Source organism: Oryctolagus cuniculus, chromosome 12 (genome assembly GCF_964237555.1).
Source record: "Oryctolagus cuniculus chromosome 12, mOryCun1.1, whole genome shotgun sequence".
NCBI lineage: Eukaryota > Metazoa > Chordata > Mammalia > Lagomorpha > Leporidae > Oryctolagus > Oryctolagus cuniculus.
The window spans coordinates 103,889,605-103,916,666 of record NC_091443.1 but is presented as its reverse complement, the minus strand read 5'-3'; the positions used below and the strand labels follow the sequence as shown (position 1 = coordinate 103,916,666).

Here is a 27,062-nt window from a genome sequence, read left to right as displayed (position 1 = left end):
GCATCTGGAAAATGGCCCAAGAACTTGGGCCCCTGCCACCTATGTGGGAGACCTGGATGGAGTTCCTGGCTCCTGGCTTCAGCTGGTTGTGGCCATTTGGGAAGTGAACCAGCGGAGGGAAGATCCCTTTCTCTCTCTCTCTCTCTCTCTCTCTGTCACTCTACCTTTTAAATAAATAAATCTTTTTTTTTTTTTTTTTTAAAGCAGGGCCAGTGTTATGACATTGCAGGTTAAGCCTCTATCGTGTGGGGCACCAGCATCCTAAATGGGCACTGGTTTGAGTCCCGGCTTCTCCACTTCTGATCTAGCTCCCTGATAATACCCCTGAGAAAGCAGTGGGAGATGGCCCAAGTGCTTGGGTCCTTGTGCCTATGTGGGAGAAGAAGCTCTTGGCTCCTGGCTTTGAGTCAGCCCAGCTCCAGCTGTTGCAGCCATTTGGGGAGTGAACCATCAGATAGAAGATTCTCTCTCTCTGCCTCTGCCCCTCTGTAACTCTGCCTTTCAAATAATTAAATCTTTTTTTTTAAAAAGATTTTATTTATTTCCTTGAGAGATAGAATTATAGACAGAGAGAGGGAGAGATGCAGAGAGAGCACTTGGGCCATCTTCCCCCCTGCTTTCCCAGGCCATCGGCAGAGAGCTAGAGGGGAAGAGGAGCAGCTGGGACATAAACCAGCACCCACACTGGATGCTGGCGCTGCAGGCAGAGGCTTGGCCCACTATATCACTGTGATGGCTCCACTGAATCTTAAAAAAAAAATCAAAGCAAACTGAAAACTCTGCCCCATCCTGTGTCCCTTCTGAACTGTGGCCAATCTCACTTTTCCTCTGGAAAAATCCTGTGCCCTCACCCAGCTCAGGAATACTAGCGAAACCGGATCCCTTTCCAGCCTGATCCACTGGCCTGGGTGGCTCTTGAACACTTGAAATGTGGCCCAGGCAAATGGAGAGCCCTACAAGTAGGCAGAAGACGCACTGATGCAGAAACAGCCCAGAAACAGGAAGTAGGTCTCATTGGTGGCAATCGAGGGATAATTTGTGCATTGAAAGGACAATAGTTTAGATACACAAGGGGTCTTTGAGAAGTTCATGAACAATGGGTACTAGGAAAAAACTATGCATGAAGTATTTTTGCACTTGAATAAACTTACCTTTGAGATTTTTTTTTTATTGAAAGGCAGAGTGACAGAGAGAAGGAGAACCAGAAAGAAAGGAGAGATCTTCTGTCCACTGGTTCATTCCCCCAAATGATCTCAGTGGCCAGGAATGGGCCAGGCTGAAGACCCATCTGGGTCTCCCATATGGGTGCTGGGGCCCAACTACTTGGGCCATCTTCTACTGCTTTCCCAGTTGCATTAGCAGGAAGCTGGATCAGAAGTGGAGCCGCTGGGACTCCAATGTGCACTCTGATACCTGACGCTGGTCATGCAAGTGGCAGGCCTAGCCCACCATGCCATAATGCTGGCTCCCAAATGAACTTATCTTTAATTCAGTTTCTCCACTAAGTTTTTAAAGTACTTTTGTATTAAGCTGGAAAAAAATCATCTCACCTGTTTCTCTTCCCTTTTCTGAAAATGCAGCGAGTAGGCACGTCTCAATGACACTTGTGGCTAGCGCATGCCAGGTGGGATGTGCTGCTCTAGACAGCTGTCAGTCAGGTCAGATCATCCCTGGAAGTGCCCCCAGCTGCTGCGATGGTGGAGGCGAGCCCCCGGCTGGGTGGAAGAAAAAACTCTGGGTTCCCTCAAAGAAAAAGCCAATTTCTTTGCATTTCCTTAGATCTCCAAAGAATCAGAGTTGTGTGTTTGGGGGTGTGTGTGTGTGTGTATGTGTGTTTGCGTGTGAACCCATGTGCAGAAGAGGCAGCCAGAGAGAGCCCCTTCCTCCCCATCCACATGCAGTCTCCTCCTGCGCACCCTCTGTGTGGCACCTGTTCTGGGACTTTGTGCTGTCCTTGTGTTCACTGTAGTTAAAAACTCCCTTGCAGCCGGCATTCAATGTGACGTGGCATCCTGTGAGAACTAGGCACCCTGCTCAACCTGTTGGACACACAGCCACCTCTTACTGAGCCTGCAGCACAGCAGGCATGGATGGAGAGAGAGGATAACCTGTCCATGCCCCTCTGTGGCCACTTCTGCCTGCATGGGCAGTGGGTGCTTCGTGCCCACCCCGGCACCAGGCTCACGCAGGGGCATTAGGCTGGGGTGGATCTCGGTTTCCCCTGAGCTTTGTGTTTTGAGAGCCCTGGTGATTTCTTCCTGTTCTTCCTCTCGGTTTAGGTGTTAATCCCTACTGCACTGGAGACATTGATTTTCCCACGACCAAGAAATCTGCAGCATTGGCAGACCGGCAGCCTTATTCTCTGTGTAGTAACAGGAAGTCCCTCTCGCAGCAACTGGACTGTCCAGCAGCAAAGGCCACGGTAAGAAAGAAGGCAAGAAAGGGGAAGACAGCTCCTTGTCCTGCTAACCCACGTAGCTGGACAGTGGGTCTGGCCACCACGTTAAGAACAGGCAGCTATCGAGCGCCCCCTTGTGCCAGTCACTTGCAACTGTAGCCACTTAACAGGCTCTAGGGCTGAGAACTTCGAAAAGTTCATGGCAAAATGAAGTCAAAAGTGAAGTCTGCTTTTTATTGAAAAACAAAACAAAACAAAAAAACAGGAAATCCGTGGATATTTGGGAAAAAAATTTTCCCAATACATATTTGCCATGAACTTTTTGAAGACCCCCTACTTGCAGAGAATACACCATAAACACAGACCCTAAACGGAGACTTTACCTGCACAATAACCTGACAGGTAGACAAAGCCAGTGGGGCTCAGACAAGTTAAGGAATCCATGTGAGCTCACGCCGCTGGTAAGGAACAGGCAGGGACTGGGAGCCGGATCTTTATGTCTCCAAGCTTGTGTTCCAGCCCCTATGGTGCAGTGACCCGCATTGACTCCCTGTCTCCAACCAGCTTAGAAAGGGGTGTGTTGCCAGGCTTGTTCTACAGGGGGAAAACTGAGCCTTGGTGAGGTGAGTGACTATCTGAGCTCGTGCACCTTAAAACCTAAGGGTGAATCCACCACCAGCAACGTCCTCATCCATTTTGGTGCCGATTGAGTCCTGGCTGCTCCACTTCCCATCCAGCTCCCTGCTAATGGCCCAGAAAAGCAAGAGAAGATGGCACAAGTACCTGGGCCCCTGACACCCAGGTGGGAGATCCCAGATGGATGCTGGCTCCTGGCTTCAGACTGGCACTCCCCAGAATGTTGCAACCATTTAGGGAGTGAGTCAGTGGGTGGAAGATCCCCCAAAGCCCCCTATCTCTCTTCTCTCTTGCCCTTTCTGTCCCTAACTCTGCCTTTCATATACATACATAGATATTCAAAGACAAGAATGTGAGGCACTAGAATTTGGATCAAGCCCTATGGGGCTCCTCAGACCACACCCTTCCCCCTACCTGGCATCAGCTTGCGGGCTGTGAGCCAAGCAGATACAAAGCAGAGGGTCCCTTTGTCTCGTCACCCCACCTGCCATTGACACTCCCTCCCATGGTTTCTTTCCAAATGCCTCAGGCAGCCATTTGTCACCGCACAGCGCCCTCTGTCTGTAACATCCCAATTAGCAACCCCAGCAGCCTACAAATGCCTTCCTGACACTCCCTTTGTCCGGATGCTCTTCTGAGCCCTGCAGCCGTGCAGCCCTCACATTTATCCAGATGCCCTGCGGGAGGCGTCTGACCCTCCCTTACGTGGCTGACCCAACCCAAGATCGCTTACGCCAGTGTCCTATCCCCCCCAGCAATCAAGAGCTCTCCAAGCACGAGCTCCCCGCTCACGTGTTGTTTGATGTGCCACCTGGTACATGGAGGACGCTCAGCACAGTTCTGTTCTCTCTTCCTGTCCCCTCCTGAGTCGCTGTGCATGTTATTTGCAAACTGGGAATGAGGTTTCCCAGTGTCATAAACAGATGGCTTCCGCAGTGACACTCTGAGCCGAGAGCTTGCCCAGTCCTGGCTTTTCTGCATATCAAGGCCCGCGGCAGAGCACAGGGGAACACTGTAGCATCTTCTGAAGCCAGCACTGGGCAACTAGGGCTTGGGGTGGTGGGGGCGGCTGGCCTCCTGAACACAGCTTACAGAGGGCATGCTTGGCAGCTCGCTTCTGAGCCTTGGCTTTCGCCTTTGACTAGGGGGACTCATTCTGGGAGCAGCATGGTCTGCGAACGTCACTTTAAGGAGCCCTGGTGGGCTTTGTGCTGCTGGCCAGTGGAAAGATCGAGGCCAGCCAAGCTGGCTCCAGGTCCACCAACTCCACTGCTCCCCACCTGCATCCTACCAACCGTGTGCTGGTCTGGACACTGCGGAGCCCTGGGAGAGAGGGGCTCTGGCTGTCTCCGTGGCTGGCTGGGCTTTCCTCCTTCTGGGGGAGCTGTGAGCTGTTCCCCTGTGTTGCTCAGCCGTTGCCACCCTGGCTGTTCTTTGCAGGGCACGTCACGACCAACGCGGTCACTGAGCACGGCCCAGCTTGTACAGCCGTCTGGGGGTCTCCAGGCTTCGGTCATCTCCAATGTTGTGCTGATGAAGGGCCAGGCGAAGGTAAGAAAGCACCATGGCCCACAGGAGGACCCAGAATGGTATCATTGTGTTGGGGGAAGGGTAGAGAGCCACTGTTGGACAGAAGCAAATGCAAGCGAGCTCGGTCTTGCAATTCAGAACCCGCTGAGTCTCAAGCGACATTCATTCTATGAAGCAGACCAGGTGACACTTTTCAAACAGAGGTGCCTACTGCATACCGACTGCCTTTCAAAGCTCATTCCTTCATTCATTCCTGGCGTGCAGTTTTCCAGAGTTTACCGTTACCTGATACGCAAATCAAAACCATCGGCGCAGGTTTCCGAGTCCTGGTTTCACCTCTACCATTCAGCTGTTGCCATAAGACAGCATGGACCCAAATATCAAATTTTTAAAAAATATGGATCTGGCCTTGTGGCATAGCAGGTTAAGCTGCCGTTTGCAATGCCTGCATCCCATATCGGCGCTGGTCCATGTCCTGGCTGCTGCATTTCCAATCCAGCTCCCTGCTGATGGTCTGGGAAAATCAGCAGAGGATGGCCCAAGTGTTTGGGCCCCTGCCACCCAGGTGGGAGAGACCCAGATAAAGCTCCTGGCTTCAGCCTGGCTCAAAACTGGTTGTTGCAGCCATCTGGAGAATGAGCCAGTGGGTAGAAGCGCTCCTCCTGTGTGGGGTTGACATTCAAATGAAAATAACTGAGACAGACACAGCAGGTTGTCCGAGTAGCCTAAGCCACCCAGGTGCAGACGTAAGGAAAGGCTGGATTCTCTAACCCGCCTGCTATAACCTCAGTGGTGCGAGGGACAGCTCTCTTTCCAGAGGAGAAGCGTCCAACCACACACCTGCTCTCCTGTTCCTTCTCTCTCCTGGGAGTGCGGTAGGGAGGGAAAAAGAGAAGACCGATGCGGGAGTGGCCGGGATGCAGGTCTCTCTGATCGCAAGGAAGTCGCTAACTCCCCCAGACAGTCCTCACTTTCTGATTTCCGAATCACAATGCTTTTGCCCCTTGAATTTAGGAAGAAGCACTTGAAAACAAAACAAAACGCTGATGTTCAGGTTTTTTGCACTGCTCAAGAGAGACTAACATGGGAAAGAGCAGCCAAACTCATGCAAGGATGACCCAGCGTGGTTCGAATTCTCCCGGTGTGTGTGTGAAATGGACATTCAGTAACCACTGGTGGTGGGGAACAGGGAGAGCGTAGGATGAGTAGGAAACTTGGAGCCCAGGAATGGGGAGGCATCCCCCCACTCACCTGATGTGCCTGTGTGCCCAAGACCTGGTTATTAACAGGGGCACCCGGTGGGGGTGAGGTTGGGGTTGAGTCAGAAGGAGGCATTAGAACCAGAAACATCAGCAGGTGCCTGAGGTCAAGTCAAAGTTGAATCACACAGTCCACCAGCTCCCAGATCCCAGATGCCATGCTACAGGGTCTGCATGGGGAACAGAAGCCCTGTTGTGGTCCCCTTTTATTGAGGTGGGGACCAGAGTCCAGGAGGTTACAGGACTCGCTCTGGGGCACTTGGTCAGTGGACAGCTGACCCAATGTGGTGATCCCAGACTGCCTGGGCCCTGGGCCCTGTTCTTAACCACTATGCCACCCTGCCTCTCCAGGATGGGTGAGAAGTAGCATCTGGAGGGCTTATTTCAGGAAGGGGCTGGTGGCCCGAGGAGGAGCCCTGGGGCCACTGCTCACCCATGACCTGCCTAAGCTGGTGCTCCTCCTGCTGACCATTCGTCTCTCCCATCCCGGCACATGGGTCATGTTCACGGGGCTCAGAGCTGTTCACCTGGCCCCGCCGGTGCTGATACCGTGGCAGCCCTCACTTGAAGCGGGGGAGGGGGGAGTCTGTCCTGGTTCCTACCTGGCACACACACCAGAGGCAGGAGGAAATTTCCCAGAATTATCAATCGGAGGGAGGAGAGAGCCAGGGCACTCATCTCCAGCCAGCCTCCTCCCAACCTCCAGACTACATGGCCCAGGCTGACTTTCATGTCACTGCTCTCCCACTCCTCTGTCTGGCCCAGAGACCCGCAGCACGAGGGTCACTTCTCTCCTCCCCGATTGCTCCGTTCCAGGCTGGGACAATCCTCACTCCCCCTGTTCCTCTTCCTTCCCCAGGGCCTGGGCTTCAGCATCGTCGGGGGGCAGGACAGCATCTATGGCCCCATTGGGATTTACGTCAAAACCATCTTCGCTGGAGGAGCCGCTGCTGCCGACGGACGGTTACAAGAAGGTTGGTTTTGCAGCCCTCGCCAGACCATGGTAGGGAAGTCAAACGCAAGATCTGGCACAGTTAGACCAGAGCCAGAGGTGCACAGTGCCATCTGGGGCTTTCAGAAGATGGCTTGCTGGGACCTGGGGTTCGGATGTAGACTCTGGAGCCCGCCAATGTTCGGAAAGTAGCTGAAGTTATGGAGCGCGTGGAGACAGGAAGCAGAGGGGCCAGGCTGGCTGCTGGGGCACGAGCTGCAATAAGAGGCAGGCTGAGTACGGGAGCCCAGGAGAGCAGGGGAGAGAGGTGGGCTCAGAATCCAGAGTGTGCTGTCTGCTGGCTTCCTGTCTTTCGCGTTTGGACATGGGTAGGGTAGGGCTTAAGGCCCCCAGGAAGGAGGGCAGTTGTGTTTTGTTTTATGCCCTGGATGCCAAACTGCCCCCAAGTCAACCTTCATTATTTTTCTTGGGTACTTGTCTCAAGTATTAGTGATATAATAACCACAAGACACTTAAATGATATATATGATGTGATATAATATGATTGAATGATATAATAAACACAAAACACTCAGCTTCCTCCTAATTCTAGCCTCCAATTGCTGGCCCAATGGCATCTCATAGCTTAGAAAGTAAAGCTTGCAGGCCAGCGCCGCGGCTCACTAGGCTAATCCTCCGCATTGCGGTGCTGGCACAGAGGGTTCTAGTCCTGGTCGGGGCACCGGATTCTGTCCCGGTTGCCCCTCTTCCAGGCCAGCTCTCTGCTGTGGCCAGGGAGTGCAGTGGAGGATGGCCCAAGTGCTTGGGCCCTGCACCCCATGGGAGACCAGGAGAAGCTCCTGGCTCCTGCCATCGGATCAGCGTGGTGCGCAGCGTGCTGGCCGCGGCGGCCATTGGAGGGTGAACCAACGGCAAAGGAAGACCTTTCTCTCTGTCTCTCTCTCTCACTGTCCACTCTGCCTGTCAAAAAAAAAAAAAAAAAAAAAGTAAAGCTTGCGCTCTTAAGTTCTTGGGGGGGGATGCATGAGCTGTAACAGAAGTTTGGTGCATGGGCTGAGGCTACTGATGTCTCAGATCTGTTCCCCTTCCAAAGAATGATTGATTTGGCGAAACTCAGGACAGTCAGTTTCCACCAGATGTAGCCAAATAAGGAAGAGACACAAGTCTGTGGGAAGTGCCTATCACGAAGAAACGATGCATAGATTTAAAAATGCTTTGGCACCAAAACAAACTTACCTTTGAATCGCATTTCCCACAAACCATTGAGTCCTTGTGTATTCTGGAGGGTGCGAGGCCGGGCTACGTGCCCCGTGAAGATGGATGTTCTAACAAGGGGAAGTTCAGCTCTTTGTGCGCTGAAGAGTAGACATTCCGAAATGTTTTCTTTGTCTGGCTTTTCTTGAACACACACTTGATTCTAATTTGATGATTCTCTGAACATGTCAGTTTTCACTCCCAGACTTCCAGTTTCACAAGGACAAGGGCTGGGTCCTTTCATTTCTCAGTTTGGTCCCAGCAACCCACTGGCATGAGCAGGTTCCAGTGCCCTCCCTGCCCTGCCCACACCCGCTATTTCCAGCACACACACACACACACACACACACACAGGTTGGGTAAAAGAGGACATTCAAACCCAAAAAGAAATGTACATGCCCAGCCGCCAGAAAACACAGAAACAAAATCTAAGTGTGACAAACTCAGGAGGCCTGGAACTGCTGACTGTTTGTAGACCCACGGGGACAAGCGCTAGGATACGAGTGCCACCTAGGGACAGGGACAGGGTTTGGGTCCACATGAGGCTCTGAGAAGCTGCATGAAGCCTTGATACCAGAGGGGCAGCCCCTCGTAAAGGCTAATGGGCAGGGAAGCCACAGGGAAACTCAGCTTTGTCCATCGCTCCTGATGCAAGTGACTCCCAAGGCCCGCCTCATGTAAGAGCATGCAGGCTGCCTTTGTAGTCCTTGTAGGGCACACACACAGATCCCCAAGTACAGAGGTGAATGCAGAAGCTAGTCCCAACCCCCGAAATTCTTGTGGTGGCTTGGGGAGGAAACAGAAGCAAATGGCAGTGACCTAAGTCTTAGGGGAATCCTACAGCAGAATAGAATACGCTGAAAAATAATTTCACAATAAGAAGCAAATATTGGGGCCAATGTTGTGGTACAACAGGTTAAGCAGCCTCCTGCAATGCCAGCATCCCATATGGGCATTTGTTTGAGTCCCGGCTGCTCCCCTTCCAATCCAGCTCCCTGCTTTGGCCTGGGAAAGCAGCAGAAGATGGCCCAAGTGCTTGGGATCCTGTACCCACCTGGGAGACCTGAAAGAAGCTCCTGGCCCCTAGCTTCAGGTTGGCCCAGCCCTAGGCTGTTGTGGCTAATGGGGAGTGAATCAGCAGAGCAAAGATCTCTGTCTGTCTGTCTGCTTGTCTCTTTCTCTCTCTGTAACTCTGCCTTTCAAATATATAAATAAACCTAATTTTAAAAACTCAGCAATGGGCTAAACAGCAGATTAGATGCAGCTATAAGGAGAATTAGTGAAGTAGAAATTATCCAGCAGTGCACACAGAGAGAGAAGAAAAAAAATTAGCATTAAAGGATCATGGCGAGTAGGTTGGAAAGGTATGAAATGTCTACTGGAAATTTGAGAGAATCTAGTGAGAGGAGAAAGGCAATAGACAACAGAGATTGTGGCTCAGAATTTCCTGGGGTTGATTCAAGACACAAAGCACAAAGAGCTTCCTTCCATCCTGACACATTGCAGCGAGACTGCAGAATATCAGAATCACAGAGGAAAAAAAATGGAGACAACCAGAGAAAAAGGATGGGTTATCTACAATGGAATATAATCCCAATGGAGAAGCCACTGTGAAAATACTGCTCGCGGCCCGCGCCGCAGCTCACTAGGCTAATCCTCCGCCTGCAGTGCCGTCACACCGGGTTCTAGTCCCGGTCGGGGCACCAGATTCTGTTCCGGTTGCTCCTCTTCCAGGCCAGCTCTCTGCTGTGGCCAGGGAGTGCAGTGGAGGATGGCCCAAGTGCTTGGGCCCTGCACCCCATGGGAGACCAGGAGAAGCACCTGGCTCTTGGCTTCGGATCTGTGCAGCACGCTGGCCACAGTGCAGCATGCTGGCCGCAGTGGCCACTGGGGGGTGAACCAACGGAGGGAAGACCTTTCTCTCTGTCTCTCTCACTGTCCACTCTGCCTGTCAAAAAAAAAAAAAGAAAGAAAGAAAGAAAGAAAGAAAGAAAGAAAGAAAGAAAGAAAATACTGCCCGCATATGAGCTGCCCAGCACACGCTGAATACACAGAAGATGCTCCCTGTGTGTGTTCCACAGATGGAGTGGGGGAGAATGGGGCTTTCATCCACACAAGAATGCATTTCTGGTGTAGAGTTTGTGAAGAAAGGACTTGGAGCCCAAGAACCCGCACCGTGCCCCTCTTTACCATATCATTCGGGACTTCTCCGCGTTCAGCTTCCTCCACATCTGTAAAATGAAGCCTGCATCGCATCCTAGCAGGGTCACATGAGCGCTGTGTAGACTTCCCCCGGAACTGACCCTGGGGAGGTATCGTCTGACAGGACTCAGTCCTGGTCTCCAGGGAGTGACTTCCACAGGTCACTGATTATCAGCCTTGGTGACTAGCGCTGTGACAGTTGTAGGTACTGGGTTCCAAGAGCACACAAAGCAGCTAAGGGAAGCCTGGCCTGGAAGATTAAGAAGGAGCAGGCAAAGAAGGTAGGAGAGTAGACACCGGCTGCAGAGACCACTGTGGAAGGTGCGGGTCGCATTGCATCAGGAAATGATACTTGATGAGACCCCAGGTTAGGGGCGGGGGTAAGAGGCAGGAGGCACGGAGGTGAAGCTAGGAGGGGGACAGGAACCAGGTGAGGCCAGGCCTTGATCTTGTCCTGGAAGGTAGGAGGTGCCAGAGGAGGCCACCGTGTCTGCCCTGCTTGCTTCCTGGGGGAGCCAGTGCGCACCCCCCACATCTGTGCAGTGGGGAAGAGTAGAGTCCAAGGTTACTGGATGTCCCTCGATTGGGCACCGCTCTTCTTAGCCACAACTTTCTGTCTCACAACAGGTGATGAAATTGTGGAACTCAACGGGGAGTCCATGGCTGGGCTGACGCACCAGGATGCCTTGCAGAAGTTCAAGGTGAGAGTTACTTATCAGCATCGCCCAATCTCCAGGGCCTTCAGGCTCAGGAACCACGCCTCCAGCATCATCTTCTTGTACCCAAACCTGTGAATTCAAAAGCATGAAACCCTGTCCATGGGAAAGCTGGCTGATGTTCAGTGTTAAACCTGTACTCAGACAACAACAGTGCAGGGGCCGGCATTTTGGCACAACACGTTGAGCTGCCGTCTGTGAAACCGGCATCCAACATGAGCCGTCCTTGAAGTCTTGGCTGCAACCGCCAGGGCTGGGTCAGGCGGAAGCCAGGATGCAGGAACTGCATCCTGGTCTTGCACGTGGATAGCGGGGACCTAAGTCCTTGGGCCGTTTTCCGCTGCTTTCTCTGGTGCATCAGCGGGGAGCTGGATCAGAAGTGGAGCACCAGGGACTTGGACTGGCACTCAGATGTGGGGCACCCGTATCACAACTGGTGGCTTTAACCCATTAAGCCCCAACACCTGCTCCTCCATGAGTGCTCTAAAGACTTTTCCTATACGTGGGCTTCAAAATGTTTTGTACCAAAACAGACTGAGGTTTTAATTCCATTTCCCGCCAGAGTACTCTTGTATATATCATAGGTCTAAAATATACATCCATTCATTCTCTCTCTCTTTCTCTCTCTCTCCCCCTCCCTCTCTCTCTTCCCCCCCCCCCACCTTCCTTCCAGCAAGCCAAAAAGGGGCTCCTCACCCTCACCGTGAGGACCCGCCTGACGGTGCCGCCCGCGGTGTGCAGCCAGCTCTCCCCGCCGCTGAGCCGCTCCCTGAGCTCCAGCACCTGTGTCGCCAAGGACAGCAGCGGCTTCGCCCTGGACAGCCCCGCGGCCCCTGGCAGCAGCACCATCAAACCCAACTACAGAATCATGGTGGAGGTGTCTCTGAAGAAAGGTCTAGCTGTGGGCGGGGTCTCCTGGGCAGGGCAGGGCAGTGTCATTTATTTGCTGGTTTACAGCGATGGCTGGGCTGGACTGGGCCTGGCTGGGCAGCGAAGCCCTGTCCGGTTTGCTTATTATAGAAGTTTATAGAAGCACAGGATAGCCCATTCACACCCAGTCAGTGTAGTCAAGGTGCAGTCCAGGTCTCCCATATGAGTGGCAGGAGCCTAAGTACTTAAGCTGTCACCAGCTGCCTCCCAAGTGGCATATTGGGCAGGAAGCTGCAATCGGGAATGGAGAGTTGGGATTTGAACCCAGGCACTCTGATATGGAATGTGGGTAGTAACCTTTTTTTATTTTTAAGATTTATTTACTTATTTGAAAGGCAGAGTTATAGAGAGGCAGAGGCGGGGGGGGGGGCGAGAGAGAGAGAGAGAGGTCCTCTGTCCAATGGTTCACTCCCAAAATGTCTGCAATGGCCAGCACTGTGCTGATCTGAGGCCAGGAGCTTCTTCCGGGTCTCCCACATGGGTGCAGGGGCCCAAGCACTTGGGCCATCCTCTGCTGCTTTCCCAGGCCATAGGAGAGAGCTGGATCAGAAGAGGAGCACCCGGGACTCGAACCAGCGCCCATATGGGATGCTGGCACTGCAGGTGCCCACTTTACCCACTATGCCACAGCGCTGGCCCCATGGATAGTGTCTTAACAGCTCTGCTAAATGCCTGCCACTGTTTTCATGTGTTGGATCTCTGCATTTCATCCCTCACCAAGTCTCCCTTCCACACGTGCTCTGCACACATCCATCTCACTCTGTCTTCACCGGCAGCACGGGTCCAGCCACCACGGTCTTGCTCAACCAGGTCCTCTGACCTCGTCTCCTTATTCCTGTTGCTGGCCGTGCACAGCAGCCAGCCATGTCACTTCCTTTGCCCCTTGACCTCACCACCCTTTGTCTTCCTTTGGATGCTGTTCTGACCCTAAGCAGTGCCTGCACACCGTGGATGCTCCGTGAATGTGGGTGGAGTGAAAGCTCAGAGAGACCAGGGACACTGGGACATTGACTGGTCCCCGACCAGGTCCGCTGCACTAGCGCGCCCCCGGGGAAGCTGGGTAACTGGTCTCTCACCCTCCACCCCGTCCCGCCTTGCAGAGGCTGGCGTCGGCCTGGGCATCGGCCTGTGCAGCGTCCCGTACTTCCAGTGTATCTCAGGCATTTTTGTGCACACGCTCTCACCAGGCTCTGTGGCGCATCTGGACGGACGGCTCCGGTAGGTCCTCACTCCTGCTTTGGAGTAGACCCCGACTTGGAAGCAGGGAAGGGAAACCTTGGGGAGTCGGGAGATGGGTCTGCAGAGGAGGTGCTGAGAGGGATCCTGGCACGGCCCCGAGCCTTGTTTCTCAAACTCTGGTCCCTCGCCACAATGCCCACCCTTCTCCTTATTTCCTGTTGTTCCTTCACTACCTTTGAGCATGTCCTGTTTCGTCTGTCCTCCTAACCATTCTAGCTATTATCTACAAGGACACCAAGGCCCCCAAAGAGGGGACAACCATGGTGTGTTTGCTCAAGGTTAATCAGTCAAATTGACGCAGCCCCGTCCCCCTGTGTTGGCTGGGTGCAGCTGAGTGGGAAAAGGAGGGTTTCCAAACAACCTTTGGTTCATGTGAGCCAACTACGGGTGTGATACACCTGCCACTGCGTGGTCACACAGTGAGAAAAGCAATTCTTGAGGCTGCTGTGTTCTGAGTTTAGGTCAAGAGGGTAGGCAGCTCCACTTACAGATGTTTTAGACCTCAGCAGCCCAGCCAGGGGTAGCCCAGGAGTGACCCTCCGAGGCCACAGGGATCGGCTCTCTGACGGCTTCCTGCTGGTGCCCTGGCAGGTGTGGCGATGAGATCGTGGAGATCAACGACACCCCTGTGCACTGCCTGACTCTCAATGAGGTCTACGCCATCCTGAGCCACTGCAGTCCCGGTCCAGTCCCCATCATTGTCAGCCGACATCCAGACCCCCAGGTAACACCTCCCGGCTTACTCTGTCCGTCCAGGCTCACTCTCTCTCTGCCAAAATTGGAAGAAGAAATGGATGGAGACAGAAGCCTTTCTGGGTTTGGGCCTGAATTCCCAAGAGCCCATTCCCAGTCTCTATGGCAACAGATGTCGGCAGCAGAGAGCCATCACCTAACTCCTAGACATCATAGGCAGCTGGCATTGGCTTATGGGAACTCTTTGCAACTGAGCTCTATGTTCTGAGGCAAGGAAGCAGAGATCCAGGATCCCAGCTAGTAGGTGCTATTTGGAGCTAAGTGCTGAGAATCTGGAAACTGGCAAGTGCATGGACCTGCCTTCTAGAAGCTCCTGGCTTCCATAAAGAGACTGACATAGAACTGAATGGAATACAGAGAGGCAAGACTAAGGGGATTCAGGAATACAAGCAGGGAAAGGGTTATAAAGTGAGACAACGAGAGTGCTGCAAAAAAGTTTATGGGAAAAAACTAAGTTTTCGGTTGCAAAAAATTTTAATCTATTTTCTTTTTTAAACTATTATTTAATTTTTAAGATTTACTTATTTATTTGAAGTAGAGAGAGAGAGAGAGAGAGGTCTTCCCTTTGCTGGTTCATTCCTCAAATGGCTGCAGCAGCACTGGGCCTGGACAGGCTACAACCAGGAGCCTGGAATTCCCTCTGGAGCTCCCACATGGGTATCAGGGGCCCAAGCACTTGGAGAATCTTCTGCTGCTTTCTTAGGTGCATTAGCAGGGAGCTGGATTGGAAGTGGAGCAGCTGGGACTTGAACTGGTGCTCGTATGGGATGCAGTGTCACTAACCTACTACACCACAATGCCGGCCCCCATGATACACATTGTCCATGAGCTTTTTGAAGCACTCTCTTATTAAGATTAATTTTCTCCAGGCAAAGAATTTGAGGAAGCTCATGCCAGGCCATGGGGACCCAGCATCCCAAGGTAGATGTAGGCAGGGACCTGTCATAGAAAGAGCCAGGTGGGTCATGTGAGGCTGGGGTGTTGGGTCCCAGATGACCCTGGTGGACCGGGGAGGTTGGTGAGGCATTGAGTTGATGCTTTCGAGGGCTTTCTACATGGAGCCAGAGTTTGCATTTGTTCTGTGTATAGTGAGAAACTATGGGAGGGCCAGAGCTGTAGATGGAACGTGTTTGTGTTTTATTTCTCTTAACCTTTGGTTGCCCTGCAGAGGACAGAGTGAAGTGGGTGGAGTGTGGAGTTGGTAAGAGGAAGGAAACAGATGGTGGGGGCCTGAACAGAGGGTGAGAGGGAGGAGCACAGGGCATATGGGGCAAGAGGAGGCAACACTTGGGTACAGACAGCGACGTCTGCTGGCTGGGAGTGAGACAGAAGCAGGTTGGAAGATGGGGTGATGGGAACAGCATCAGAGAACAGAAGAAGGGGAGTGGGCTTGGGAGGACTGACAGCGACCCCAGTGCAGTGAGAGGAAATTTCCACCTGCAGACGCCCAGTACAGGGTTAGGTCTGGGGTTGGTTGAAGCTGTCAGTGACATCCAGGTGGGAGTTACACCTCTGAGTGGAAGCCTCGCCCAGGTGAGATCACTGGGGAACTTGGTGGCAGTGGCCATCATGGCTCACTTACGTAATGTTTGCCATTTAGGTGTTGTACAACCTTATGAAGTCCGTGTGATTTCCATCCCTGTCCCCAATTCATAGATGAAAAAACTGAGGCTTAGGAAAGAGAAGGAACTTGCCCCCTGCTGGAGCTGCTGTGGGGAGAAGCCCAGATCCAAACCCATGAGAAGCAGAAGCTCTTAGCTCACCGATGCCCAGACTCCCAGCAAAGACAGGACTGAGTGGCAAAATGGGGAAGAGTAACACACACCTGGCGTCATGTGACTCAAACGCAGCTCCATGTGGTGCACCAAGGCTAACCACAGTGGAGACAGCAAACTTCTCGCTCACCATAAATATGCAAATAGCTGGGAACGGGTCCGCGTGAATTCAGCCATGCTTCTTGCTGCCTTGAGGACTGGGGCAAGAGGATCAGGATAGGAGACGCATGTGGAGCCCTGGCTCTAGAGAACTTGCATGCTGGCTGGAGAGATGAGGCAGATGCGGGGACACTCTCAGGGGCGAGGGGCCCTGGACAGCAGCTCGGAGGAGGCAGCCAGACCAGGCAGCGCAAGCAGGGTCTAGGGCGACAGAGAGGCAAAGGCATTGAACGTGTGGGAAGCCCTGTGGGCCAGGATGGCTCAGGGTGGAGAGGAGAGAGCCCTGGGCTCCTGTCTGGTCTTCTGGTTGCTCTTGGTGACACTGGGCAATTAGTCTAACCTCACAGAACCCCTGCTTCCTCCACTCTGAGTTGGGGGTGTGGTCTTTGCCTTGCAGAACTGCTGTTGATGGCACCGCCTTCGTGTTGAGGGTTTACCACTTGCCAGGCAGCAAGTCCAGCACTTTATGGGATGGATTTTCTGTTTCTGTTATTGTGGTGGCATACACTCAGCATAAAATTTACCCTATGATCCCGCTGAAGTGTACGGTTTTGTAGCATTAAAAAAATCACTACTATCTCTAGGAATCTTCCCGTCTTATAAAACTGAAACTCTGGATGCATTAAACAACACCCTCAGCCCTGGTAACCAGCATTCTGCTTCCTGTCTCTGATTTTGACTATTCTGCCTGCCTCACCTAAGTGAAATGCTACCAAGTTCGTCCCTTCGTGGCTGGCTTATTTTACTCAGTGAGATGTCCTCCAAATTCATTTATCTAGTAGCGTATTGTGGCCTTCTTTTTCTTTTTTTTTTTCTTTTTTCTTTTTTTTTGACAGGCAGAGTGGACAGTGAGAGAGAGAGAGACAGAGAGAAAGGTCTTCCTTTTGCCATTGGTTCACCCTCCAATGGCCGCCGTGGCCAGCGCACTGTGGCCGGCGCACCGTGCTAATCCGATGGCAGGAGCCAGGTGCTTCTCCTGGTCTCCCATGGGGTGCAGGGCCCAAGCACTTGGGCCATCCTCCACTGGCCACAGAAGAGAGCTGGCCTGGAAGAGGGGCAACCGGGACAGAATCTGGCGCCCCGACTAGGACTAGAACCCGGGGTGCCGGCGCCATAAGGTGGAGGATTAGCCTAGTGAGCCACGGCGCCAGCCATGGCCTTCTTTTTCAAGCCTAAGTCATACTCCACTGAAGGCATCCACCACACTGTGTTTATCCATTCATTGGTTGATGGAGACTTGAGTTGCTTCTAACATTTGATTGTTGCAATAATGTTGCAAGGAACATGGATGCAGTTGTCTCTTTGAGATACTGATTGTATTCTTTGGGGTTTATACCCAGAAGTGGAAGTGCGTGGTAACATGGTAATTACATTTTTAATATTTCGAGGAACCCCATCCTGGTTTCTCTCAGAGTTGCACCATCTTATGTTCCCATCAGCAGAGCATGAGGATTCCAGTTTCCCCACATCTTTGCCAAGAATTGGTTTTATTGTTTTGTCTTATTTTATTATTTTTTATAGCAGACATCCCGATGGATATATGATGGTATCTCCCTGTCGTATGGTGGCTGTGGTTTGCATTTCCTTAAGATTAATGGTGTCGAGCATCTTTTCATGTGTTTATTTTCCATTTTTACATCTTCTCCAGTGAAATGTCTATTCAAGTTGTTTGTCCACTTTTAAATAGAGTTGTTTGGTTTTGTTGTTGAATTATAGGAGTTATTTCTGTATTAGGAATTTACCATTTACCATATTTGCAAGTATTTTCTCTCATTCCATGGGTAGAGTTTGCACTTTGTTGATTGTATAGTGCTATGCAGTTTTTAATTTTGATGTAGATCAATGTATCTATTTTTTCTTTTTTCTAGTCTTTTGGTATCAAATAATTTATTTTCAAAAAATCCTCTATTCTTAAAGAAAACAGGTTTTTCTCTTGCCACTATTTCACAGAGGAAGACATTTAGGCCTAGAAGGTTAAGTAATTTGTCTACAGGTGTCCAAGTTGAAGGGGGAGGACCTGGGACTTGAACATAAGTTTGTTTGACTTTACCACTTGTTACAATTCATTATTTCTCAAAAGAGACGTTGGCCTGTGAGGCACAACACAGAAGGAGTAATGGTGATGGTGAGTGTTACGACACTGTTGACGTTAATGTTGATGATGTTGGTGATGATCATGACGCTCATGAGAGCATTGCCAACAGTGCAGCAGCTCGTGGAGGTGACTGTGCAACAAGTGAGTTTTGCAACAAGTCGTGGGGAGAAGGTTGGAGAGTTGGGAGGGGCCCCCTTACCAGACCTTGAACTTTGTCTAGGAGACACCGGGGAACTATTGATGCCCAGGGTGTTCCTGGAATTGGAATTTGTCAGCTGTCTACAGAATGGGGTGGAAAGAAAGAGAGCAGAATCCCAGTACGCAGGTGCACACGACGCAAAGCTCCACGCAGGAGTTTCCACTGTGTGCGTGAAGAGGTGACTGCTGTTTTCTAGGTGTCTGAACAGCAACTCAAGGAAGCTGTGGCTCAGGCTGTGGAGAACTTCAAGTTTGGAAAGGAGAGGCACCAGTGGAGTCTGGAAGGTACGGACAATGGTGGGTGTGGACTTGACATACTTCAGCCTTCTTACAAAGCCCAGAGCCTAGCAATTAACTCACGACCAGTTCCACAGACAGTGAGAGCAGCCATTGTAGCCAACCGTGGTGCATGGGCAAGGGTCCAGGACCCCCAGCCCACTAGCTCACTCTGGCTCATGTGTTTGCTTTGTTGGGAAGGCACACGATTTGAACAGCATCTCAATGTGACTTGTTTTAAACCTGGTAGACGTCAGCATTCCCTTTAGTTTATGACAGGTTGCCAGTCATACCACTGCCCTACAGACAATGAAATTTGCAATGCCTGCTCTACAACGTTAGAAGCTTGGGAAATACATATTAACATTCATTCGGGCATGATTCGACTAACTCAGCACATCTAAATGTTAGGCACAATTTAGAGGAAAAGTGCCCTGCAAGGCTCCTTTACCCAAAGTCACAGCCCCAGTACACAGAGGATCTGAGACAGGGACCCTCCTGCCATTGGCCAAGTCATCACAGGACAGTCACATGATGGAACAACATGCAGCCATTGGCATGGACACTGCCAAGGCAGGTAAGCGGCCTGGAAAAGCATGCTTCCAAAGGCAGAGCGCACAGTTTAATCTCAACCATGTTGTGCCTGCATCTACCAGCCCTACATGTGTGTCAATGTTCTCAGGCGAAGTTGTAGAGAAACCCATCCAAATGTGGCTGTGGTTATTTCTGGCTGATAGGACCGCAGGTGAATTTTCACTTTCACTTCTTTTTGTGACTGAGTTTTTTTCTTTTAAGATTTATTTTTTTGTTTGTTTATGTGAAGGGCAGAGTTACAGACAAAGGAGGACAAAGAGAGAGCGAGAGAGATCTTCCATCTGCTAATTCACACCTTAGATAGCAACAATAGCTGGGACTGGGCCAGGCCTAAGCCAGGAGCTGGGAGCTTCCTCCAGGTCTCCCATGCGGGTGCAGGGGCCCAAGCACTTGGGCCATCTTCTACTGCTTTCCCAGGCCATAGCGGAGAGCTGGATCAGAAATGGAGCAGCCAGGTCTCGTACCAACACCCATATGGGATGCTTCACCTGCTACAACACAACACCAGCCCTGACTGAGTTTTTTCTAAGGAGGATGCATTTATTTTATGGTTGCAAAAAGCAAGAGGATTTTTTTTCCTTTAAGGAGTATTTGCGTTACGAGTTTAGCTTGCCTTGAGCATCTCCCACAGCCTGTGGGACCCTCCTGGCTCTCCCAGCCTCACAGAATGAACTGGAGTTCAAGGAGACCAGGACTTTCCCACTCCCGTGAGCCATGATTCTAGGAAAGACGTGCTTTGATTATTTACTGCTGGAGAGAAGGGGCTCTCAAGGGTTCCCTAGAGCAGGAAACTGGTGGGGTGGGAGCCAAGAACCAGGAAGAAGGGCCAGGACAGGAAGGAGAGGAGAAGGCAGGGTCCAGCCAGGAAACAGTGGCTTTCTGGCCTTGCTTTGCCTTCATCTGGAAAGAAAACATAGCCTTGCAGGATGAGGCTCAAGGGACCTGCACAGGTGCTGTCTCTCCCTGATATTAAGCCTCAAGGTTGCTGGGATTTTTAATCTCCATTTTACAGGTGTGAAAATGGAGTGTTGAGGATTAGCTTCCCCAGGCAGCCAGCTCTGAGAGGGGGTTTAGCACACAGGGTGTTTTTTTGGGAGGTATTCTGGGGTCAACACCTGTGGGAAGGTGAGTAAGATGCAGGACCGGGCAGAGGGAGGAGTAGAGCAGAGACATGCACCTGGCTGCTTTGGGTGCAGTTTTTCTGAAATTGATACATAGGGTTCTCCCCCACCCCCACATTTCTACAAAGTTTCTGAAGATACCCAATTTCAGAATTTTTGCACCAAAATAAGTTTATCTTTAAATTCCATTTTCCATGAACTCTTTGATTTCACACTTGGCCCCTGTCCCTTGGTTGCTAAACAAGGTGGCTGTGTACAGCTGAGGCAGTCTCCTGGGGGCACGAGAGCCTCTGCCATCAGACTGGCAACTCCACACGCACCAGTACAGCTCAGAAGGGTTGGATGGGGTGGATGTCGTGACGCAGAGAGTCAAGTCACTATTTTCAATGCCATCACCACGTATCAGAGTGCTGGTTCAAGTCCCAGCTGCTCTGCTTCCAACCCAACTTCCTGCAAATGGGCTTAGGAAAGCGGTGGAAAATGGCCCAGGTTCCCTGCCATTCCCATGGAAGACCTGGATGGAGTTCTGGGCACCTGGATTCACCCTGGCCCAGTCCCAGCTGTTGTGGACATTTGAGGAATGAATTAGCAAATGGAAGATTCCCCCCACCCTCTTTGGGCTGTACCTTTCAAATAGATAATAAAATAAAAGTGGGATGATTTTCCCAAAAGTCTGAAGTCATAGAGCTCCTCAGGGACCACACCCAAGACTGCTGGCCTGCAGACCCAGAGGGACTGCAGCGGTCACATGGGAGGCTCAGCTGTGGACGTCTCCCTGTGCTCATGTGCAGGCGTCAAGAGGCTGGAGAGCAGCTGGCACGGGCGGCCCACCTTGGAGAAGGAGCAGGAGAAGACCTCGGCGCCCCCCCACCGCAGGGCGCAGAAGGTCATGATCCGCTCCAGCAGCGACAGCAGCTACATGTCCGGGTCCCCGGGGGGCAGCCCCAGCAGCGGCGGCGGTGGCACAGCGCAGCAGCCCTCCGATCAGGAAGTCAGCAGGCACAGCCCCAGCCCGCGCCTGAGCCAGGAGCCAGGGGCTTCTCCCCCAGCCTCGTCCAGGCCACCCCAGGACAGCCCGCGCCTCCCTGAGAGCCCAGACGAGCACCCGCCAGTGCGGCTGAAGAAATCCTTCGAGATATTTGTGAGGAAGCCCACATCCTCCAAGCCCAAACCTCCACCCAGGAAATACTTCAAAAGCGACAGCGACCCTCAGAAGAGTCTGGCAGAGGCCGAGAATGCCACGAGCCCTCCCGGGCGTGCCTTGCCCGCCTGCGGCCAGGTGAGAGGGTGTGTCCAGGTCACGTGCGGTCACTGTTGAGTATCCACTGTAGCATCTGTCGGGGCAGAGCCCAGGTTCCTCCTGTATAGCTGGGAGCAGCGGAATCTTAGGACTCAGGGTGGGACAGGGCTGATGCTCGGCAGATCCCAAAGTCCAGTCCCGACTCATGGGCTTCTGGGTTCCCCCATAACATTTGGGGGTGCACAGCCCCTTCCCGTGGCTCCTTCTCCACACTGCCCATGGTGGGTAAGCACCTGTGTTCCTGGAGGGTCACTCCATGGAGGAGAAGGGGTGAAGGTCTCTTCCCAGAGGCCATCTGTGGTCAGCTTGGGGGGAGGGTCGCATTTGTTGCCTAAACAAGCCCAAGGAGCCCACACTAGTCATCCTTTCTGCTGGGGGTAGGCAGGTGTGATTGTGAGATCCTGGCTGCTGTTTCTTCCCTCCTCCTTAGGTGTGGAGCCTCTGGGGAAACCAGTGTCTCCAAGTCTAGGTTTCCTGAGCTGGGAATTGAGGCTGCATTTGGTGGCCCCCACGAAGAGCTGGTGTGGGTGGGGGCGAAATGGAAACAGTGAAGTGACGTCCCAGGCACAGTCAGGTTCGTCGCTGAGGCACTTCCTGCACCTGCTCCTTCTCTGCCGCCCACTGCACCCCCTGGAAGGCAGGCAGATGGAGTGACAGGTGGCGGCTCTGGCTTGAGCCGGTTTCCTGGGTAGACACCTGTACTAAGCTCTTGCATGGAAAGTGCCTTAGCCACTCCTCACGACAACTGGGAGCAGTTGCTCAAAGTCACAGGGCTTGTGGGAGCCTGTGCCTGCTGTCTTTCCCGTCCTTGCTCTGGTGGCTGCTGTCACCGGCTGGGTGGGATGGGCTGTGGAAGTTTCTAGAACAATCCCTTTTGAAGGCTAGCAAAACTCTGGAGGGTAAGCAACCCCAAGTGCTGATGTCGGAGGAGTTGGGGTGCAGGGAGAGGGGAGTATTGAGAAGAGGGTGAGAGTGAAGGTGGGGAGGCGGAGCCAGGTTAACAAGAGGAAGTTCAGGGTTGCGGAGAGCGGAGGATACGGCTGGCTGGCAGCACATTTTTTGCTGGGGGCTGGGGTCTGCTCCCCCACCTCCTCCTTGAAGAAAATACTTCATTTTCCTCTGGGCTCAGTCCCCTGAGTCCAGAGGGACAGATCTGGCACAGGCAGGCCGAGAACCCAGGCTTTCTGGATGAAAGAGAAGGAGAGCAGTTGCAAAGGAGGTGTGCCTTGGGGATGCCCCTTGCACCTCCAGACCAGGCAGGGCCATATAAGGGCAAGGAGGAGCTGCAAGCCAGGCGGCTGTGGGAGGAGGAGGAGGCGGGGCTTGTGCAAGGAACTTCTTCACAAGCATCTTCCCCTGTCGTTGGTTGGTGCCCTGCCCTGCCCATCAGAATCCACCTCCTCCTCCTGCCACTGTCCCATGCAGCATAAAGGTCACACTGTGGCCGCTCTGCTCTGCCCATGTGGCCAGCAGCTCCTTGTCCTACCCTTCCCCCACAAAACACAGAACACAATGTACGTGTGCTGGGACCCAGGAGTCACAATGAAAGAACTTTAGCATGAGAGACAGCAGGAAGCAGGTGGCTTGACATCACACTTCCTAAAATTCCCTTGACCACTCCCAGGCATTTCACAGGGAAAACTCCTCTGAGGCTCCAGTGAGCACGCTTTCTCCCCTCCCTGCCCCCTCCTTGTGGTCTTTACTCTCCAAGGTCCTAAGGACAGGCCCCAAGTCCTTCCGGCCTCCTGTGGCTCAGGGGCCTTAGCTTCCTGATCCGAGATGACCTTGGGTATTTTTTTCTTTTTTACTTTATTGGTACATCCTAACTGTATGAGTGTGGATTGCTGGGTTGAGATGTGTTGCTTCAATGCAAGGATACATTGTATAATGTTTATGTGGATACATTGTGTGATGCGGACATGGGTATACGGTGTGATATTTACATGGATGGATACATTCTGTGATGATCAAATCAGAAGAATTAGCAGAGCGAGCACCTCAGACAGTCATCCTGTCTCTGTCCTGAGAATCTTGGAAATCTCTTCTAGCTGTTTGCGCTGCATGCTGCATTGCTGTTAGCTCCCGGGAGCTTACTGTGCAAGGGCCACCACCACTGATTGCTCCTGTCATGGCGCACTTTGTACCGTTGGCTGGCCTCTCCTCAGCGCTTCTCCCTGTCCCGCCACAGCCTCTGCTCATCACTGTACAACTCTCGACCTCTAGGAGATCTTTTCGATTCCACATAGAATGAGATGCTTTGGGATTTGTCTTTCTTCTTTTTTAATTGTAACTTACATAAGATGTTTATTAGGAGCTCCAGGTCACACGATCCCAGCAGGAACCAGACAGTGAAGGGGGGTGAAGGAGCCTCCTGCTGTCCAGAGTGTCAGAGCGATGGGGCAGCTTCCCGGGATTTGTGTCTCCTTCTATGTGACATCTGTCAGGCCCGTCCTCGTCACCAATGACAGGATTTCATCCATGTTGTGGCGAGTACTAGTCCACGGTGTAGATACACTGCTGATTCTTCGTCCATTCATCCACTGGTGGGTGTTTAGGCTGATCCCCTGTCTTGACTATTTTGAGTACTGTTACCATAAATGGGATATGTTATTTAACAGAAAACAGATCCTTTTCCTTCTAGAAAATCCATTCATACTATCACCTACATTTTTTAAAAAAAACTCACTCTGTTACCCCCACTCCCTTCTAGGTCCACTTCTCTGTCCTTTTTGTCCTCCTTGCCTGACCTGTTTGCGTGTCCACAAAGCTGAGAACCAAAAACACAAAACCAAAAACAAAAAAACACACCACACTGCTCAGAAACATTTGTGTACAATCAAACTTATTTCAGGGGCTAAATGAAGAAGCCTCCCACGAAGAGGCTGCACCATCCAATGTGTTGATTCTAACATACGTGTGTGTGTGTGTGTGTGTGTGTGATTTTGTTGCAAGGTGCATAGCTACTTAGATTACTGCAGCCAAAGGTGCCAACGATTCACGCACGTAAACAGAGGTCACAGTAGAGAGCTCCCAGGCAGGGGAAGCCAGACTTCAGCCACGTGTCATTTTCCCTGCGCCGTGAGAGTCTTGAAGCTTCCGTAGACCTTTTCTCCCCAAAGAGCGTGCTTTGTGAATGTAGATCTCAGGCTGTGGACATTGGCCAGTCTGTTTTTAGTCCCAGATGATACATTTTTCCTTCTTTCCTCCCCAGTGGAAGGCAGGCAGCAGCCTGTCCGATGGCCCTGTTATTACCCGACTCTGGAATGAGCAGAATGTGGAGGTCACTGCAGCACACCCAAGCGCTTCCCTTGCAGATAACCAAATCCAGGAGGGGTTCGCTGGGTCGACCCCTGCCTCCTCGGTCTTCTTTGCTGGCTGGGTATCGCGCCTGATGGGTCCATCTGTCCAGGGCAGTCTTATGCTGCCTGCGCGCCTGGAACATTCTTAAGCTGCCATCAAGATCTCATTCTGGAAACAAAAAACACTTCCATAGCAAAGCCTTCTCTACCTGTGGGATGGGACCGGTGCCCTCTGCTTCCTCTGAGCCCTGAGAGCATCTGGATCATATCGGGTGATAAGTCTCACCCTGTTTAAGTCTCACAGGGGCACACAATATGACACAGCGGGCTAAACTGCTGTCTGCAATGCCAGCATCCAATATTGGAGTGCTGGTTCAAGTCCCGGCTGCTCTGCCTCTGATCCAGCTCCCTGCTAATGTTCCTGGTAAGACAACAGAAGGTGGCCATGAGCTTGGGTCCCAGCCACTCATGTAGGAGACCTGGATGGAGCTCCTGGCTCCTGGCTTTTGCCTGGTACATTCTCTGGCATTGCAGCCATTTGGGGATGGGGAGTGAACCAGCAGATGAAAGATCTCCCCATCTCTCTCTCTCTCTCTCTTTTTTCCTCCATCTTTCAAATAAATAAATTTTTAAAAAAGTCTTACGTAGTAGGACTGCAGCCAAGCTCATGGGGGAAACAATTCCACGATGACTGATGACATCACCCTGGGTGCCGAGGCGAGAAGCAGCAGCACAGAGCCTTTGCAGGTTAATCATTAAAGCTATGATTAAGGAGCCACAGTGGAGAAAGCCACGGACCAGCATTTTCCCAAGTGCGTGCTAACCTTAACTTAAGGGTCAGATGGCAGTTTCCCTGCCCTCTTTTCTACACCACTCTGTACCTTGCTGGTAGGGATTCAGCTGGAAACAAAGCAGGGCCCGCCCCTTCCGCATCCCTGGCCTCCTGTCCCTGTCAGAGAGAGCCAGGATCTTCCCGTGTGTGTAGAGCAGGAGCCCATGCGCCGGACTCTACTGCAAGCCAGACACACTGCGGGTTTGCAGGAGGTGCTGTCCGCCTGGACAGCCCCTCAGAGGTGGGACCCAGTTTTGCAAGACTGCAGATGAAATTCTCATTGCAGGCAGCTCGCGTCTGCTCTCCGGTCCCAATCAAAGTGCGCCCTCCTTCTCACAGCTGGAGGCTACGGTTTTGACACGATCTTGCTTCCTGTTTACACCACAGGAAGCCAGAGAGCTGCTGCCACTGCTGTCGCCGCAGGAAGACACGGCAGGGAGAGGGCCCCACGCCACCGTCAGCTGCCCCGGAGCTGGAATCGACCCTCAGGCTCCGTCGACCGCGGAGAGTGAGCCAGGAAGGAGGAGAGCCAGCCCAGGTGAGCTTTGCACAGAGATCCTGCAGAAAGAAGGGCCTCCTGGGAACAGGTTCTGGAGAAAGGTAACTGAACTTGGCCTGAGACTAAGGGGGTTGTGCATTGACCTCGCTGCTGGATGGGGCCGAGGAGAATGGGGTCCAGGGCATGGGAGTGGTGGGGTGAAGGAGGTGCTGTCCAGGGTTGAAAACCTGGCTGGATGGGTGGCTCTGTGGTGGCCATGGTGGGAAGACAAGCCGGTCCAGACGGTCAGCAGGAGAATGAAGCTCTCGGGAAGCCATCCAAAGACACACCCACCCAGCCATCCTGGGCAGCTGCCGCAAGGGTGCCAACGCCCTAGCATTCCGTGTTTCCAGGTCTGAGCACACAGCATCTCAGGGCATCAGTGCCTTTTTGTTGGTGGTCACCACCTCCCTGGGTTGGGGGGGAGGACAGCAAGGATGATGTCCCTGGGGCACACCTGGCCATGGTAAGACGTGCCTTGACTATGAGGTGGCTTGCTGGAAGCACGTAGGATTCGGGGCCAGGGAATCCTGGAGACACCCGTCATGAACCGAGTTGCTGGGCAGCTTCCTTTGCCTTTCTGAGCCTGGATTCACTCATCAGCAAGGTCTGCCAAATCATCTAAGTTCCGGCATGTGGTTAATTCATCAAGCGCACCTTCAATGCTGGTTCTGTGTACAGAGGACAGAAGGGGGGTGAGACAGGCCAGTCCCTGCTCCCATCAGGAACTCACTGTTGTGGCAAAAAAAAAAAAAAAAAAAAAAAAGACATGTATGGTCGATGATAAACCATGCAAGGATCCTGCAGGGAGTTGGAGGAAACTGGAACTAAACGATGGGCTTATTTTCATGAAAGTTTTTTGAAATGGATGCATATGAGGGGTTTTCATAGAAGTGCATATTATGTAAAGATTATGCGTGGATTTCATTTTTGGGGGCACCAAAATGAACTTATCTTTTAATTCTATTTTTTTCTACTATACTTTGGCTGTACCTTTGTGTGTTTG

General features: G+C 52.2%; 1 protein-coding gene across 6 annotated transcripts in view; it reads left to right on the top strand.

Annotated features, from left to right (window-relative positions):
- Window positions 1-27,062, top strand: part of IL16 (interleukin 16) — a 130,009-nt gene that overhangs the window by 89,532 nt on the left and 13,415 nt on the right. For 4 of the 6 annotated variants that reach the window (XM_051834280.2, XM_070054578.1, XM_051834281.2 and 1 more), the window contains 10 exons: window positions 2,280-2,422; window positions 4,475-4,585; window positions 6,683-6,797; window positions 10,859-10,932; window positions 11,621-11,840; window positions 12,978-13,095; window positions 13,708-13,840; window positions 18,294-18,393; window positions 20,879-21,366; window positions 25,906-26,056. In XM_051834280.2, the coding sequence (XP_051690240.2) occupies window positions 2,280-2,422; window positions 4,475-4,585; window positions 6,683-6,797; window positions 10,859-10,932; window positions 11,621-11,840; window positions 12,978-13,095; window positions 13,708-13,840; window positions 18,294-18,393; window positions 20,879-21,366; window positions 25,906-26,056 (1,653 nt within the window). Of the gene's footprint in view, window positions 1-2,279; window positions 2,423-4,474; window positions 4,586-6,682; window positions 6,798-10,858; window positions 10,933-11,620; window positions 11,841-12,977; window positions 13,096-13,707; window positions 13,841-18,293; window positions 18,394-20,878; window positions 21,367-25,641; window positions 25,760-25,905; window positions 26,057-27,062 lie in introns of those variants that run through there. The other 2 variants (XM_008275284.4, XM_008275289.4) reach the window with 2 other exon arrangements.